Below are 19,494 nucleotides of genomic sequence, written 5' to 3' on the forward strand. Positions count from 1 at the left end.
AGCTAAAATGCCATGATTACTATGAAGTTATGATGTCGCATTTGCTTTTGTTAACACTATCGGGTAGGTTTTAGGGTGTTGTTTATGTTATTTTAAAACGTGATGGAGAATATTTTAGAGCCACTGACCTGACATTTCATTTCAGAACTGCAGTAATGTACAAACTCCGACGTAATAAAACTTTGCCATATTCACGTTCATCTGTTCCGGAAAAAACCTAAACACGCTTTTAGCGCCACTCACTGGACATTTTGAAACTGTCGCGAAACGTGCACGAAGCAACGTTTAGCGTTTTGCAAAAATGTTGCAACAGGTAGGCTAGCCTACGTTTTTCGAATGATGTTCAAAAAATCAAAACAAAATTCTTGGTAAGTACGTACTATGTACCGCCACATACTTTTTGATATTTAATGGGACAGCTGCACCCAAAAATCTGTTATCATTTACAGAATTGTGTTTCTGCTTCTACTGGAGAAGTCATACAGGTTTGGAATGACATGAGGGTGAGTAAATGATGACAGCATTTTTATTTTGGGGTAAATTATCTCTTTAAAGCTCTTGAGATAAAGGTAAAAGAAACATTTCGTGTTCCAAATGTGTAGAGCTAGAGTAAGTAGGCTACTTCTGTTACCTCATGTAGCCAATTGCATCAGTCCCAGTCTCAGGCTGGCCATTCTCAGATATTAACCTCATGAAAGACTGACAAATGGAACTAATTACCATCCTGTGGCAGGAGACCATTTGGTGTCCACAGAGAAGGACCGCATGCTCTGCACCCTTCAACTCATCAAGGTCATGTTTTATATAAACCACTGGGCAGGGTTCATTACAGAAAGTTCCCTATCAAATACAGCAAGTCCGTCGCTAATGCACCCAAATGAGTGGCAACTTACTTAAATACCTACTTAAAAAAATGCGAAAGCATAGGAGAAAGAATGTGCTTCTAAAAAATTAGCATAAAAATTAGGCTACATTTCACTCTATACACTACACTAAATACATGTAAACCAACGAAACCTATTTATCTCACTTTCCCAAGATAAATGTACAGAAATGATCCCTATATGCAGACAGGTAAAAAGCATCACAGCTTCTAAGCACGGACAGGCACGTCATTGAATACATTAGGCTTTCTTTTCCTCCATCAAATGCACTATCCTCAACTGGCCTCACTTCCACAAAGCATATTATGTGCAGAATATATGCTCGATAATGCAGGGTTCAGGGTACATTCACCATTCAGAATTAAAACTAAGAATGCCTTTTAAATTTGAATTAAGTTGAAATGAGGTTGCAAGCAGGATGTAAAAATGTATTCATATACACTGCTGTAACTATTTTCTTTTTCTATAGACAGCATATTCAAACATGTTATATTCAAAAGTTTGGCGTCAGATTTTTTTTTTTTTTACAGCAAATATGCATTAAAGGGATAGTTCACCCATGAAAATTGTCATAATTTACTCCCCCTCAAGTTGTTCCAAACCTGTATGAATTTCTTTCTTCTGTTGAACACAAAAGAAGATATTTTGAAGAATGTGAGTAACCAAACAGTTGATTGACTCATTGGCTTCCATAGTACAGAGAAACAAAAATGCTATGCAAGTCAATGTGTGGCGACAACTGTTTGGTTTCAGCAGAAGAAAGAAATTCATACAGGTTTGGAACAACTTGAGGGGGAGTAAATTATGACAGAATAAACTGATAAAATTTCGATGTCAATATTTATCTAAATACAATATGGTGGACAGTTTTGTAGCAAAATGAAAATATTTTTGTTTTAATGGATTGTTTTGTCAGTATTAATGCATCTAATAAGTAGAAATAAATCTTCTTACAAAACCTGTTTTAATTAGATTCTTCTGTTGTGTGACTGTTGAATTCAACATCCCGTGGCAAATTCCAGCACATCAATGAACAGGAAATACATTTTTACATTTTGAATTTAGGTCAAATTTGCTGTAATACGGCTAATGACCGCAATCTCATTGGCTATATTGAAAGCAGCACCAGTGCACTGGTGTAATATAGCTTTGTCAAATGCAGTCAAGCTGTACCAAATATAAAACATGAAGGTCTCTTGCTGTCAATACCCCAGATGTGCACTGCTTATATCCAGATGCATATTATTTTGCACTAATCCCTTGTCTGTCAGGCTCCATTTTTAAACTCCAAAGCTAATTTAATTCCGCTAGTGTGCCGTGGTGAAGGATTGAAGCAAAGCCGGCAGTGCAGCTCCACTGTCACTACATGCTTCATAGCCCAACACTATGGCCCGAGGTCGGATAAAATAAACCTCATATCTAATCAGTCTGTCATAAAGCATGGGAATGAAATTTCTTTTGCTTCCTCCATTCAACATTATTATTGTTGTTTAAGACTGTGAATGCAGTAATACAATGTTTTCAATGCTTGAGCTTTTGTATTGCCTGCAATTTAAAATGAAAGGGGTAAAGATTGGTTACACCATTAATCATTATGGTTCGACATGCATTGAACTGGAGGGGAGTTATTCTTTTGAAAGCAGATTGTTGGTCTCATATAATAGACGATTACATCAAGATAGAGAGACCACGGGACGTTTTAGTGATATATATATATATATATATATTTTTTTTTATATTAACAACCCAGAATAACAAAGTAGTGCACACACATTTGGGGAATAACAATTGGGCTGAAACCATATGCACACTCAAAGGTAAGAGCATTCATTAAATTTGTCCCTTAATGGTACTATTACTTGTCTTTGCCCTACCAAGGGGACGCATTTGCATTCACAATGCAGGTCTAACTCCACGGTGCATCTAATTGCCTCTAAATTTAGCATGTTGGCTTGTCCAGGGCACACAGTAAGAAAGAGAAGGCAAGAACAATTACCCATTACGGAGGGAGCGAGAAGTAAGGCAATACGAGGAGGAGGGTTTTGATCATGTGAAGGACATATTTCAATGTTCAAGGACGTTTTCAGAAGAAAACAATGTGACACTGCATAGCAATGGCACCGCCACAACAGACATTCAGAAGCATCGTTTGTGGCATGCAAAGAACAAATGCTGCTCCACTTAATGATGCTTGACATTCAAAATAAATGTTCATTTCAAGCGCAATTATGTTTAAGAGTCAGAAGTTAGGATGAAGGGTTTACAGATAGCTTTAATGTGAGCGCTGAATGGAAAGCACCTCCTGTGAGGCCAAAATCAACATCCTTCATGTCCTTGAGGATTTGCTGTAATAGAATATAACTCCACTTTACTTCTTCCTCGAGCATGAGCAAGGAAGAGGAATCAAGGTTTTTCATTTTACATTCAGATTTGTCATTTAAATGAGAAAAGTGCAGCTGGTTCAGTCTGAAAAACCCAAAGTATTTGGCAGCTAAATTTCACCCACCTCGTCTCATCCGCCTACTGTATTGTTTTTATTTTCTACACGGACGATCAAATGAAGCAGTACCTTGTGGCCATATGAGCGACTGCATACTTTTGACACTGTAGATCAATTTCTGTCTCTGTAGTTTAACTGGTACAGCATAGCCCTAACAACACCAAGGTTTGATTCTCAGGGAATGCATCCTGATGAAATCATCTGCAAAATAAATTCTTAGATTCTCTTTTGAAGAAATACACTACTGTTACACTAGTCAATTATGCCTACCAAGGCTGCATTTATTTGATCAAAAATACAGTAGAACAGCAATATTGTGAAATATTACAAATAACAGTTACCTATTTTAATATATTTTTTAAAAAATGTACATTTTTTAGCATCATTACTCCAGTATTTAGTGTCACATCACAATATTTTAGATTTGCTGATTTGTTGCTGAAGAAACATTTCTTATTATCAGTGTTGAAAACAGTTGTGGTGCTAGATATTTACTTTTTTCAGGATTTATTATAACAGCATTTATTATACATGTCTTTACTATCACTTTTAATTAATATAATACTTTCTTGATAAATAAAAGTATTACTTTAAAACTAAAAACTTCTTAAACTGACTCCCACACTTTTGAAGGATAATGTATGAAGACATCACTGTACCAGCGGGAAGAAAGAGACGGAGCAGATGATAATTACACTGATTACTAAATAGGTTGAGGTGAGTCATCAGTGCTGGTTATAATTAAAATGAAAAGTAAAAACAGAAAATGCTTTTATGAAAAATGAAAATTATTTTTATTTATTTTCTTCATTTTTATAAAAACATGTAATTTGAAAAAAGATCTTATCACCACAAAGATGAGGAAAATACAACCAGATCAAAGTTATTGAACATTGGAAACAATTTATATCAAATATAGTGAATGCAAGTAAGGGCCCTATGGTGTATTCATCCCAGATTTTAAGTTCTACAAAATCATTCATCCTGGAAGAAGGAATCTAAATCCCCCATCTCCTCGTTGGCCTGTTTGGAGCTTTCCTGAGATGGACGGGACATTTTTGATGGATTTTCTTGGCTTCTTTGTGACATCTCAACTTCTTTCTTGATGTCCCGGCCTCCACCCAGAAGCTTCTGACTCTCAGTGAAGTACTGGTTAGGGTGATTAAGAGAAAACCCAGCATCCTCAACCTGTAACAAGCAACAGAGTTTAGTATGCACATTTTGTGTAATAATGTGCATTTATTTTGTAAGCCAAGTTTAAATAACTGCATTGAACATACTGGAACATTAAATGGGTACACAGGGATATTTAAGCTGGTAGCTTCTATTTAATCTCTCCTCTCTTTCAGCCTTGTTTATGGCAAAGCCTCTCACTGATGGATCCCTGAAAGCTGAATTGCACTCAAACGCCGCACAATCCATTTGTTTCTAAGTGCAGAGGATATGGCTGTTTAATTATGCTTCAATCACAGCACACCCCTGATACTCCTCATGAATCAAAGTTTCAAACTCATCTCTTTGAATCGAGTGCACAGGGGTCTCTGCGGTAGTTAAGCTGTGGACAGAAAGATACATTACACGGATCCATCTCAGAGTTAACGCATTACAGTGGACTACCCTCGCCCAGCGACTCTGTGCCAAATGAAATATGCATAAACATGAAACAATCCCAGCCGAGGCCTAGAGACGGATCAATTCGGCGGATGCGCAACAAGCTCTCCTTCTAAAGTCCACCTCTCTTGCCTCCCCTCCTCTTTTTCATTATTGTTTCCTTTTCTCTATTGTTTGATTTATTGCGGTTGTGTAAATATTTCATCAGAGAAGTATTACATTTTGACCTTTAAATAAATGCTGCCAGGGAGGGAGGAACGCGAGCGTCTATTTGTTATGTGTCGCGGATGTGAAAGCGGAGGGCACATATGGCAGTGATTAAAGTCTCTTACGCTGGAGTTCAACAAGCGTGTTTTTGCAGCCAAGATGGTCGCGCCATCGCGCATCAGATGTAAGGAAGACGAGGTGGTGCGGATCCACTGATGCCCCAACAAGAATGTTTTATTGTGCCTATTAACGTCAGAGGTTTCATCATTCACCGACCCTAAAATAAGAGTCATGAATTTCAGTTTATCTTTCAAATCCTGTTATTGCAGGCTGTTCATCAAGGAAGCCATCTTATTCATTTTCCTGCATCATAAACCGCTCGCACTGTTTGGCTCGGGGCTATTAGTCATCAGCAATGACCCTAGTCCCAAGCGCCCCGGGGCCAGGAGCTAAATGATGCCCTTGGACTGCAAAGGCGCTGCCGTTTCACCGGGAGCCATTAAAAGCCATTATATCCTATCAATGACACTTTGAGTGCATTACTGCATTAAAAGAGGGGTGGCGCAGACACAAACACTGTCATAAAGCTTTCTTATTGAGGGAATAAATCTAGACGTGCAAGAGATTAGAAATTTATACACGCTCTTTGATTTACTCATCTCGACATTGAGCTAAAGCTTCAACAACAGCAAGAACATCAGCAGATTTGAAGTGCTTACGCAGATGTGGAGACTGTTGACTTTTACTCAACAGTGTTATTATTAATGAAAACTAAGACAAAAACTAAAATAATGAAATCTAACACAACTGACTCAAATTAACTACAGTTTACTACCGTTCAAATGTTTTTTTGAAATAAATCTATAATTCAGCAAGGATGCATTAAATGTATCAGAAGTGTCAGTAAAGACATTCATAATGTTACAAAGATTTTTCAAATAAATGCTGTTATTTTGAACATTTTATTCATCACGAAAACTTTAAAAATAAATATTAAGCAGTACGACTCTGTTTTCAACGTTAATAATAATAATAAGAAATCAGCATATTAGAAGGATTTCTGAAGGAAATATATAATATATATAAAATATGGCATAGATGACACTGGAGTGTGACGTGAAATGTAACGACATTCATTTTTTTTAATGATACCATCCAGCGCATTAACTTTGGCAGACCTAAAATACTGATACTAAAAACAAAATAAAACTTAAAACTAGAGCTAGAAAACTAAATAAAAAAAAAACAACTAAAATCAACAACGATCAATTAAAAACTACTGAAAATTAAACTAAAGTGAAAAACAATAAATTAATGAAATTAAATAAACTAACAACTAAATTAGTGAAAAAGTAAAAAAAAAACAACAACAAAATATATATATATATATAAACACCTATAAAATTGCTTCTGGTAAATGTTGAGAAATGGCTTCATCATGACTTTACCTGTTACTAAAGCTTCCCCATTTAAAATCCATCTTGTTACACATTGCTGACAAACATCTGAAAGGTTTACCAAGCTCTCTCATATCCAAGACGGTCTCTTCCCCCTCTTCACATTAACCTGTCACCTAGCAGATAGCGTCTGTTTGCGTGGCGTTGGTGTGTGCACATTTTCATTCTCAACCTGACAGCTGGGCTGCTTTTTTAGTCGAGGGACAGGGCATAGGTGTCACACAGGTAATCTTGACTGACATGGCTCTGAAATATTTCTCTCTGCTTGGCAAAAAATAAACAAAAATAAAATACAGAAAGGTTGCTGCCAGAGTCCTATCCACCCCCTCCAATTTAAAACTTGGAAGAAGAAATAAGATGAAATCTATTAGATAACCATTTAAATAGAGCTGTAATCATTTGCTTTCTGGTTGCTTTCAGCTCTGACACACAATTATGCCCCTGTCAAAGAAAGCATATTGAAACTGCAAAGCCCAAAGTCCAATCTGAAAGGGCAATTCAAATAGAAAAAGCAAAAAAAAATGAGTTTCTGTCCATTACCTTGAAAATATGACTATAATATCAGCTTTAAACATGCTGAGAAAATGTTAATGACCCTGAATAGACAATGTGTATCTAGCCTTCACCAAAAAGCTTTAGATGATACAATTTGTATATGTATCTAAAAATATAAATTAATTCCAATTCGTCTGGTTTCTGAGAGAATTACACATCTGTCCAATGTAGATATTATAATATATGTATTTATATATATACACTGTACATATTCCGGAACAGAGATCGGCCAAAATAAAACTAAAAACCAATTGCCAGTGGTGTTTGGAGAAAAAAAACATCTCTAGAAAACACCATAAGAATTATTTGCACTCACACATATGCAACCAAAATGGTTGCAATTTCGAGCCTTGTTGGTGCATTACCATTTCCATCAGCCATGCTGAATTGATGTTATAAATAAAGGAACACTATGACATAAAGGCCCTGTCCCAAATGCCACCCTAAGCCCTCAAATGTCAAATGGGACACCCTACGGGACTGTAGACTTCACTGACACAGGCAGCGGTCACCGCAAATCTGCAAATTCACATCAAGTGCGGCATTTGGGACAGAGCCAAAAACGACATCATACAGATTTATGGCTAAGTATCAAATGTAATCACCCATGTTGCTCATAAATAGTTGAGAGATCTGTGCATTGTAGTGGACACCACGTATCAGGGAAAATTAATCTTAAAATTGCTTTGCAAAACACTACAAATTAAGATTTTATTAGAGTTCAGCTAAAGGCAGATGTGACTACAATGGTCAGGCTCTGTAAAGACATCTCAGGGCTATCCCTAAGCTGACAAAAGCAGGTCCAATTACAGCAGGCCAAAATGAAAAGCATCCTTACACTGTGTGTCAGCTCAAAGTACTTCTGGCAGGCCAGCTGATAGTGCATTCCCTTGACCAGCTCCAGAACCTGTGAAAAAACAGAGAGAGAGAGAGAGAGAGAGAGAGAGAGAGAGAGAGAGAGAGAGAGAGAGAGAGAGAGAAAAGTGGTGAGCGGTTGGGGGCCCGAGAGCACAGTGATAAAGAAAAAAAAGTGTCTTAATTATTTATAATACATTTACATGTATGCTCCAAAAAGGTATCTGCTTACATTATTAAAGACAAAATATTAAGAATAGAAAAAACAAACAAACAGTGAATAGCATCAAAAGCACATTGAACATGTGCTACTGTATTAACATGCGTTTCATATCCAGAGAGTACCTGGATATTCTTTAGCTGAGATCTTTATTTGCACCTTCATTCTAATGTGTCTCTAGCATGATTAGATAGAGATCAGCACAAAATGGAAAAAGCCACTTACATATTGCACTACAGGTTTGATGAGCTCTTTGATGAGCAATAAAGATGAATAACACAGTTAACAACGCATTGTGCTGTTTTTGCTGAGACAGCACAAGTTTATGAGGTTTCAGGTGAGGAACAGAGGCAAAATGGCATCAAAGAGAGATGGAAAAGTGGTTACAATCTGCTTCTCTTTCCTTTTCTTTTTTGCTCAGACCTCCCCTCAGGTGATGCTTTTAACACCATGTATTCCCTGTGGTAAAGTATGCCATTCCACCTTAACTAAAATCGGCAAGAGCAGAAATGCATAATACATGGATTTAAAGGTGAGAGACAACACCATCCAACACCTAACTCGAAGCTCTGGAGACGATCGCTACTGGGAAGCAATGGTAACATATACAGCAAGACACCAGCTAGGGGTTCGACATATGCTGTGAAAAACAAGATAAAATCACTGGTTTACATATTGCCTGTGGATAAGAGCTAAGAGCCAAGAACAGCTAATAACATGCATTACACATTTTAAACTGCACTCTTTTGCCTTGTGGAAATTTGTGAGTTTGTCTTAAAATATTTTTTTCAGACTTTTAAATCTAATTAAAACTATCAGAATAAACATTTAAAAAACAGAGCTTGTTGCCAATTAGATTTAAAATGACTGATACAAGAACTAAACTTGTTTCCCACAAGGTTTTCCACTATTATCAGGAACATTTATCAACATAACTAATATAAGAAAAATGAACCAGAGTTTTGAATCATTTCATTGAACTGATTCACTCACATAAATGACTTGAACATAGCACCCTCTTTGAAACAGAAGTTTAAATCAGAAACAACACGAAAACATTTGAACACTTTATATGTGTGGATCAAAAAAGGCTTTTCAATGTTAAAAAAAGCACATTAAAATTGCAATATTCAGGATGTTACTTAAATTTATTATAGCTAGTAAAACCATTGTTAATATAATGTGAATATTCAATACATAGCCAATATATCATCCAACAACCTACGCAAGTAATCATCAAACAAAATGCAATTCCTTAATGTAAACCTTAGAACTCAAAGCTGCACCGCACACAGATTGACTTTGTTCTGACTGCTTTATCATACATTACACTTAGTAACTTAACAGCAAACAATCACACAGCCACAACATAAGGCTATAATTTCAGGGGATTTTTTAGTATTACGAAGTGGCATGAAAAATGCTGGGATTAAATTCATAACATGCATGCTACGTGTGAACTCTACATGTTCTCGCTGCTTCTTGCACTGTTTGAACTGTGAACCAAACATGATGCAATCCTTTAATCTGCACTTCCTGAGGTAGGAGCCACGCTGTGAAGGGCGCTAACTGTGAGTGAGAGAGGAGAGCTGAGTTTTCTAAAGTAGCTCTCCTCCAGACTGGAGTCTCGCCCTTTTGACTGTAATGTCACTTTGTCAATAGACAGGTTGACTGAGAAGGTTGACGTTCTGCATTTTAATCACCCTACTGCCCAGGCTTTTCACATTTTCTGAGGTTTTTAATTATCCAGCGCACTGGGCTGGCTCTGCAGCGAGAGGGCCACGTGCTGCGAGAGCTCCTGGGGTGAACATCAAGCTGTTGCTTCACACGCCCACAGGTCTAAGACTATGAACACTGAGAGTGTATAAGGACACTGCTTGGGGTGTCTCCAATGAAATTATGAATTTAATTGGATTGGAAATGTGCTACCCTTGGGCTGGCATGTCGGACTGCATTAGGCAGCCATCAGCCATTTCCCTCAACCGCACGATTGGTGGTAGTGGATGAGCCATGTGAGAAAAAAAAACTGAGCACACCTTACAGTGGAAACATGCAAACGATTCTCAAATAGCTAAGAACGATTTTCATGCACTTCAAACTATATGCTTCATATAACTGAAGTTCAAAATATATAATAGCACATCAACATTGTTAAGTACCAATTATTTTTTAATATTTTCAGTTCAAACGCACCCCCCAAAATAATAATAATAATAAATAAATATGTAATATAAAAATATAATATTTTGATTGTATTTATATTGATATCATATTAATATGATAGCTACCTTCAGTCATCCACTAGAAATCTTAAGAGCACAACCAGAGATAGTACGCAACATTTGACTTCATGAATATATTCTTTTTAAGAGCCTTTTAACATTGAACTTAATGGCCTTATTAAAACCAGCTCGTTAATTACATTAGCGTCAAAGGATTATAACTCCATGAGAACATTACAGCAAGGCTGGTCCATCTCATTTCACTGCCTGGCCCGTTGCAGCTGCTTTAATGTGTGTTAAAAAAAAAAAAAAAAGTCAGCTGAAATGACTTTTAAGAGTACTTTAAAGAACGCATCAAATCACTGGTTACAGCAAAGGTCAAAGTAATCAACACAGAGAGCTGAAGCTGTCATTACACTGGAGAATCCAGAGCGTTATTTCTTTTTATCATTAATATTCCAGAAGTACAGCAGATTCATTAATATTCTAAAAGTACTACAGGATGGGGATTTCAGGGATGCCTTGTTAAAAATTAATTGCACTTTTTTTCTCTGATTATTATACAATCGTATAATTTTAATTGTCAAGCTAATGTCCTTTTCTACACAATATTTGGCAGATTTTGTTTGGTCTGTGGTTATGTTGAGGTGAATTTACACAACTAATTTTGAATGCTAAGTTGTTTTAAAAAGCCCTTTACACTCTCAAGACACCTCGCTTAAAACAGACCCCCCCCCCTTGACCCAGTGGACACCCCTTTGTCATTGCACATTGTGCTGAGCCTGCTAAATAGTGTGTTTTAGTTGTCAGACAAACCTGATTGATCCCACTAGGGGAGATTTTATAGGATTGCAACTTCTGTTTCAGTAGTTCAGGGTCGCTGTGGCGGAATGGACACCCTGTGAGGAAGGAGGAGAAAAAAAATGGACAAAATGGGTTTACAAGCATCACAAACAGTCCAAACCAATATGCTCTACTGGAAAGTAGGAACACGACCCACATGTTTTTTGTGCCCTTTAAGGCCACTGCTAGATGAGGGTACTACTTGTGGGGTCCATACTGTATGATGGTTCCAATAAGTATTTTTGCAGTTATGATCATGTAATCCCGGGTGGAGATTCCAAGCAATTGATTTTGAAAATTGAGACAATTTAAGATCTTTCCATGGATTGATAACCCTCAATTGAATTCATGCACACAAAGACTACCAGCAGGAAATATACACACACATGAATAGAAAGTTCAATGAACAACATTTATTTGAGATAGAAATGTTTTGTAAAATTATAAATGTTTAATGTATTTCCTGTCACTTTTAAATCAAATGAACGCATCCTTGCTGAATAAAAGTATTAACATACATATATATATACACATACATACATACGTATATATGTATATATATGCATGTATGTATGTATGTATGTATGTATGTATGTATGTATGTATGTATGTATGTATGTATGTATGTATGTATGTATGTATGTATGTATTGTATGTATGTATGTATGTATATATATATATATATATATATATATATATATATATATATATATATATATATATATATATATATATATATATATATACATATATATACATATATACATATATACATATACATATACATACACATACACATACACATACACATACATACATGCATATATACACACACACACAAATATACATTACATACACAAATATATACAGAGGAAAAATTTGAGTTTTATTTAAATAATTGATTTTCATTTTTAAACATCATATGGAAGTACACAAGTAGAAATAAGATATTTGATGTTAAAAAAGGATACAATTCCATCAGTCTTAACAGCTAGAATTTTTTTTTGTTATGAACAAAAATAAATTAATGCTACATTATCAATGGAACATTTCACTTTAAAACAAGGTGCCAGTGATGTATAGCTTTGTGACAGTGTTTTCTAGAAATTAATGCCCTCCACCAAGTTCTCCGGCCTTCATAGCAAGCAGAATAGTGATGCTCAATTTTTAATGGATTTCACCTATTATGTGCATTGTGAAAAGCAGGTGTTATCAATTAGGCAGCGTGGACTTGGGTATTTTTTAATAACTAATTCAAGACCACCTGCGTACTAAACAGTCTTTTAATTCTCTTCACTACAGGACTAAACATGGGCCTCGGGGGAACGACCGCATATAAAACCAACAGTCTGGCTCAGTATGACTCACCGTGGTAGTCGCCTTGGCTGGGTGGGTTTGACAAAATCACCTTCATGCAACTGTAGGGGGTGTAGTCAGTGCGCTTGCCTTCCTTCCCAAACATGTGGCGGACGCTGTAGGCATATGCTTTATCAAACTGCAGAGCAAGACAAAGACGAGAGAGAAAAAGAGAGAGACTGTGAGTTTGAGGGAGAGGACAGTAAAGCATGCAAGAAGAGGGGTAGGAATGGTGGGGAGGTTGTGGGTGAAACTAAGACATTGTCGTACATCAAGTGGGTTGTGGCAGGGTGTTTTCCGCTATGAAATATAGAGCTATTAGCAGGGACCTGCTGTAGCAGTGTCGCCAAACCGCAGACAGCTGTGACTGGATTATGGATAATGTGGCTGCTCTCTCTATCTTTCCCATCCCCCATCTCTATTTCACTCTCTTCACACAAATCTCATGTCTCTGAGGCATCGCCATCAAACCAAATTAAACAAATTAATGCATGCAAAGGAAAGCCATTCTGTTGAAGAGCTACTACTTCAAGCAGAAATATAAAATAACAGTGTAAAAGGTTTAGAGAGCAAAGGAATTAACATTTATAATAACATTCTAATGTGCAATTTTCAATATATACATTTTTTTATTACAAATAAAGTAAACTACCGTTCAAATGTGTGGGGTCAGGAAGAATTTTTATGTTTTTGAAAGAAATCTTTTATGCTCACCCAGGCTGAATTTATTAAATACAGTAGTATCATGAAATATACTCAACTCATCTTTATTTATATAGCACCACTAAAAACAACAATTATTGACGAAGGTGCTGTACACTATATCAAATATCATCAACATTTAACACCAATAATCCATTCACAGATTTAAAAACCAGCAACAAGACTTTAAAATCAATTCTGTAACAAATTGGGAGCCAATGCAGAGATATCAGAACTGGAGTGATGTGCTCTCATTTACACACACCAGTAAGGAGCCTAACAGCTGCATTTTGTGCCATTTGCAGACGGTTAAGAGATGCTTGGTTAATACCCATATAAGGGGAATTACAAGCCTTGTTGAAATAAAAGCATGAATCACCCTTTCAAAGTCCTTAAAAGAAAGAAAATATTTTACTTTAGCTAGGACTCTGAGATGAAAAAAACTGGTTATGACTACCGTACTAATCTGTTTGTCAAATTTGAGACCAATATCGAAAAACACGCCCAAATTCTTCACTAGGGGTTTCACACATGGAGACAAATGGCCAAAATTTGAGCAAGGACAGATAGCAGCTTCTGAAGATTCAAAAACTATAATCTCAGTTTTGCCTTCATTGAGGTGAAGTAAATTTAGGGGACATCCAGACCTTTACATTCGCCAGACAAGCCAAAAAAAACAAAAACAAAAAAAACATGTTGTTTGATCCCAGGGGCAAATAGATTTGGGTATCGTCAGTGTAACAGTGAAATGAGATGCCGTGTTTCTTAAAAAAACAACCCCAGGGGAAGCATTTACAAGGAGAATAAAATCGGAGCAAGAATAGAACCTTGAGGGACCCCACACTTAAAAGAAGCTGCATCTGAAGTAAATTCACCGATATTAACAGAGAACCTTCTACTATTAAAATAGGATTGAAACCATTTAAGAGCATTTCCCTGAATGCTCATCCAGTGCCCCAAACGAGAATTACAATAGTCAAGCCTAGTTGAAATAAAAGCATGAATCACCCTTTCAAAGTCCGTAAAAGTCCTGAATGCTCATCCAGTGCCCCAAATGAGAAACAGAGTGGTCAATCATGTCAAATGCCGCACTCAAATCTAGCAGCACTAACACAGCAGACTTGCCAGAGTTGAGTCAGTAAAATATCATTTAAAACTTTTAACAATGCTGTTTCAGTGGAATGGTTTTTCCTGAAACCTGATTGGAACACTTCAAAAATCTTGTTTCAAAAAACTATCGGGTCTAATTTTGACTTTTTGAGAAGTGAAGAATCATGAGATGAAGAGGAGATATTTAGCCAAATATGCCTCATCTTATCCACAAAAAATGTATAAATTTGTCACACATAGCCAGAGACTCTGTGGGGAAAAGACCAACAGAGGGGTTAACAGCAGCATTTATAAAAAAAATTGCTCTTGGATTGTGATAATTCTTTTCAATCAGATCTGAAAAATACTTAAACTTTGCTGTTTTCACCACTTTCTGATATTGTACCAAATTGTCCCCAAGTATTTATACACACACACACACACACATATATACATATATACACACACATACATATATACATACATATATACATGACATATTACACTAGGGCTGGGAATCACTGGGTACTTCACGATACGATACGATACGCGATACATTGTTCACGATACCGATAATATCACGATATGGCGATACTGCGATAATCGATATATTATCAGTAATAACTCACAATATATCATGTTTTAAGAAATAAAAAGATTTTTTTTTAATTAGGAAAATGAATCTCCATTTCGTTTTTGGATGAAACACAATAACAAAAACAACTTGTGTCTTATCAGTTGCAACAAAACAGTCACAGACACTATTTTTGTTTTCCTGCAGATGATTTTTTTCACTCGGGAGAAATCGAGTGGAATCGGTGATGCTCGCATGGTCGCGGCTCGTAGCGTGTGAGAGGAATTATAAGCCGAGCCGAGCACGTTATGAGCACCTCCCGACCTCCCGATAATTTTTAAACGTTTTTTTCACCAGCTGTCCCCTATTGCCAAATCATACACAACCACGTCGATGGGGCTATACCTCAGTGGCAGCAACCATACAGCGTGCGCATACAGTCACTGTCACTGTCACACACACACTTTTCTCTCTCTCTCGCAACATGACGGTTTAGCGTGAAAGCCCACGTGATTGCTGCCGGCTCGGGATAAAATTCATGCAGGACAGGCGTGCCTTGTACCAGCTGCTTTGACGCGATTATCAGTTAAACTGATCTCACGACCTCCCGAGTGTCTGAACTCGCACCGTGTACGCCCGCCCTAACGGCTTTTAATATCGATACTTGGCAAGAGCGCATCGAGAATCGATCACGGGAGAAAATATCGCGAGATATCGCCATATCGATATTTTGGCGCACCCCTATATTACACCATGCCATTATTTATTTAACAAAAACTAGGCCAAAATGGAAAAGCCATAGGTGACAAACTAAGTACACCCTTACTGATTCCATAGGATTTAAGAGGGTAAGTAGCAGTCAGGCGCTGCTTATAGAGTGTGATCACGTCTATAAAAGCAGATGTTTTGGCAGTTTGCTGGTCTGGAGCATTCAGATGTGCGTCAACACAATGCCAAGGAGGAAGGACATCAGCAATGATCTTGAGGAGCAATCAACAGCTGCCATCAATCTGAGAAGGGTTATATGCCCATTATATGGCCAAGAATTTGAAGTCCATCATTCTACAGAATGGAAGATTATTTACAAGTTAACAAAACATTCAGAGAGTTGCCAATCTTCCCAGGAGTGAACATCCCAGCAAATTCACCCCAAGGTCAGACCGTGCACTGCTCAGAAAAATCGCAAAACACCAAGACTCACCTCAGACTCTACAGGCCTCAGTTGACATGTTAAATGTTAAAGTTCATGGCAGTTCAATTAGAAAAATACAGGACAAGTATGGCATGCTTGGAAGGGTTGCCAGGAGAAAGCTTCTCTCTAAAAAGAACAAGTCAGCAATCTGAACAAACCTCAAGACTTCTGGAACAATGTCCTTTGGATGATGAGACCAAAGTGGAAATGTTTTGCCATAATGCACAGTGCCATGTTTGGCGAAAACCAAACACAGCATATATGCACAAACACCTCTACCAACTGTCAAGCACGGTGGTGAAGGGGTGATGATTTGGGTTTGTTTTGCAGCCACAGGACCTGGGCACCTTGCAGTCATTGAGTCGACCACAAACTCCTTTGTATACCAAGGTATTCTAGAGTTAAATGTGAGGCCATCTGTCCGACAGCTAAAGCTTGGCAGAAATTCGGTCATGCCACAGGACAATGATCCCAAGAACACCAGCAAATCTATAACAGAATGCACTGGCCCAGTCAAAGTCTATACCTCAACCTGACTGAAATGTTGCAGCGGGACCTTAAGAGAGCTGTGCATAAACAAATGCCAGAGTAGGACAAGGAAAAAAAAAAAAAGAAAGAAAAAAAAACATATGAACATCTCATGTGGCTATTATCATACAAATTAAAAGTGACGTGAAATCTCCTTTGAGCATTATCGGGTCTTATTTGTGCTTTGCGCAGCTCTTTCTGTGTGAGAGCTGCTGTGTACATCACTGTCCACCTTGAGAAATATGCTGTATGCTTAGGAAACCATTACACTGCTTGCATTTGATGAGGGTCAGTGCATTCAATCTCAGGGCTGAACTCAATACACCAATCATGTACACTCTGGTAACTATCCAAAAGGGTAACCTAGCCCCCTGAACAGGTTATGTCTCAGCTAAGAGATGGAGAGAGATAGAGTAAAGACAGCAAAGAGGGGAGACAAAGAAATAGCAAGTAATAATCATCCACAGCACTAAGATGCCATTACCATGGTAATAAAACCTGTGAACTTGACAAGGTGACTATCTACAAGGCTGCAATTAAACAGGCCATAAAATCAACTTACCCTATCACAAATTAATGACATGATGGGTCTATAGATTGAGGCAGCCCCTCCAGTTTTGATGATATATCCATAGCCCACAACTCTTCTTGTGATCTGTTTTGTCCAAATGAAATTTATTTTTAACCTGTAAACTTTGTCTTGGTTGACTTAGGGATGGGACGATTACCGGTTTCACTATAAACCATGATAAAATGTACTGACGGTTAGTAATATCGTTTAAAATTTAATTATCATTAAAACCGTGTTTGATTATCGCAATTTTAATAACTCACCATTAATCCTGTTAATGCCAGCAAAAATGTCTGATGGGTTTTTTTTTTTATTCAAGAAGGAATGGCGGAAGGCAATGACCGTGCTCGGGAGATTTTTCAGCCTTTTAAGAGAACCAATTCTGAGGTGTGGTCATATTTTGGCTTTAACAAAAGTCCTGAGGGAAACTTAATCGAGGATGGTCACCCTGTCTGCAGAACATGCACAAGAAAAAGTCGCTGCAATAGAAACACTTCAAATCTGCCGAGTCGTCTTGTGTGACCATTACCCACTGTTGTATAGCGAACGCAAAGCAAGTTAACTTTGACCTCAATACCAAAACTACGTCTGGGAAATAATTGGGCATAAAATGTTGTTTTAAGTTGAACTATTTTATATCACTCACTTGAAATAAACGTGTAGTTTCCGCAAAGAAAAGTTTGCAGCAAGTGGCTTTGAGCCAAAGACGAACGAACAAGTTCAAACAAGACTATTAAGAGTGACATTTAATGGATAATAATGTATATTCATTATACACTTATTACACCGATTTTTTTTACCACATAATTACGGGGACATTGAATTGAGATTAATGTTTTAAATCTTACGTGTTTATATGTACAGCGTACAAAACAATCGCCCAGACAAGACGATCACAAAAATATTATCAAACTCTGTAAACAAAAAATCAACTCTGATTTCATTTTCAATACAATTAAAAACGGAGACGTAAGACGGCAAGTTGTATTTGAATGAAATGAGAGAGTGCGTCCGTTGTCACACATGGATATGCGCCGTTATAATGCGTTGCTATCATAACGATGTCATTATAAGGAAGGAAATGCCACAGAATAGAATCTTGCTTTAAAAAGTACATAGAGCTGCTTGTTTTATTTGTTGTTTGTTGATTTTCAAATATAAAACTTGTTGAAATGTCTTCAGTGTGAGCATCAACTCTTTTTGAACACTTTCATCTCGTTTTAACAAAACCGTGATAATAATCACGATAATTTTGGTCACTATAATCGTGAATCGTTAAATTTTCATACCGCCCCATCCCTAGGTTGACTGAGATTCCATCCAGGTTTACATTTCAATATCACTACAGTTTGAGCCATGCTTGATCTGCGCTGATTGTGAGCTCTAAATCTAATCTGCCTTTACAGAGCAGAAAAACTCCCCATTTGCACTTAAAGTCAAATAGTAAATGGCCTATTCATATCTTTTTTACTTAAAAACAAAAAAAATCAACATGAATTGCAGTTTGAAACCTGCTTATATAATGTGACGTATTTCTGAGTGAAACAGGATATTTGATGGGGTAAAAAATGAGTAGAGCGGGACTTGATTTTATCTGTTGGGAACGGATTTGGATGATGAAAAGTGGCAGTTATACTGTCAGTAATTTTTTTTTGGAAATTGTACCTTTATACAATAGCTCATCACTGGTGCAGTACCCTTAAAAGAGAAAACTTTGCACCTTATCTACCCTTAAAAGGTGCATATTAGTACCCCTAAAGGTATATTTTTGCAATGTTTGTTTGTTTAAGAGTGCACATACAGGAATTGGGCTATGTACAGGAATTGGGCTAAATGAGAGTTTGTTAAAATAATAAATAATTTTCTGAACAGCTCTTTGACTATTGGGTAGCATAATCCAACTGTTCGCACTGCGCAAGCATCAAGCACATCCTGCACTATTTTCTCATTGATGCATGTCCAAAACCAAAACATTAGATTCAAGCGCTTTGCTTAAGACAAACATACGCAACTTTTTTCATTAATATAGCCTATAATTAGAGTACTTCATTTACAATAAAAAGGTACTTCACTGTAATTTTTAAGGCCGAATCTAAAGATTAAAAAAAATAAAATAAACATTTTGTGA

The 19,494-nt window shown here is 37.0% G+C and overlaps 1 protein-coding gene across 1 annotated transcript in view; it reads right to left on the bottom strand.

Annotated features, from left to right (window-relative positions):
- Positions 1 to 3,640: 3,640 nt before the first annotated feature.
- The window catches only part of prim2 (DNA primase subunit 2), a 68,505-nt gene continuing 52,651 nt past the window's right edge, over positions 3,641 to 19,494 (bottom strand). Inside the window, exons 11-14 of the mRNA XM_084092701.1 lie at positions 12,723 to 12,849; positions 11,328 to 11,410; positions 8,053 to 8,121; positions 3,641 to 4,572 (exon numbers count right to left, since the gene is read on the bottom strand). Of these exons, the coding sequence (XP_083948827.1) occupies positions 4,360 to 4,572; positions 8,053 to 8,121; positions 11,328 to 11,410; positions 12,723 to 12,849 (492 nt within the window). The 3' untranslated portion in view covers positions 3,641 to 4,359. The remainder of the gene's footprint in view (positions 4,573 to 8,052; positions 8,122 to 11,327; positions 11,411 to 12,722; positions 12,850 to 19,494) is intronic.

Source organism: Abramis brama, assembly GCF_963993115.1.
Source record: "Abramis brama genome assembly, chromosome: 19".
In the NCBI taxonomy this organism is placed as follows: domain Eukaryota; kingdom Metazoa; phylum Chordata; class Actinopteri; order Cypriniformes; family Leuciscidae; genus Abramis; species Abramis brama.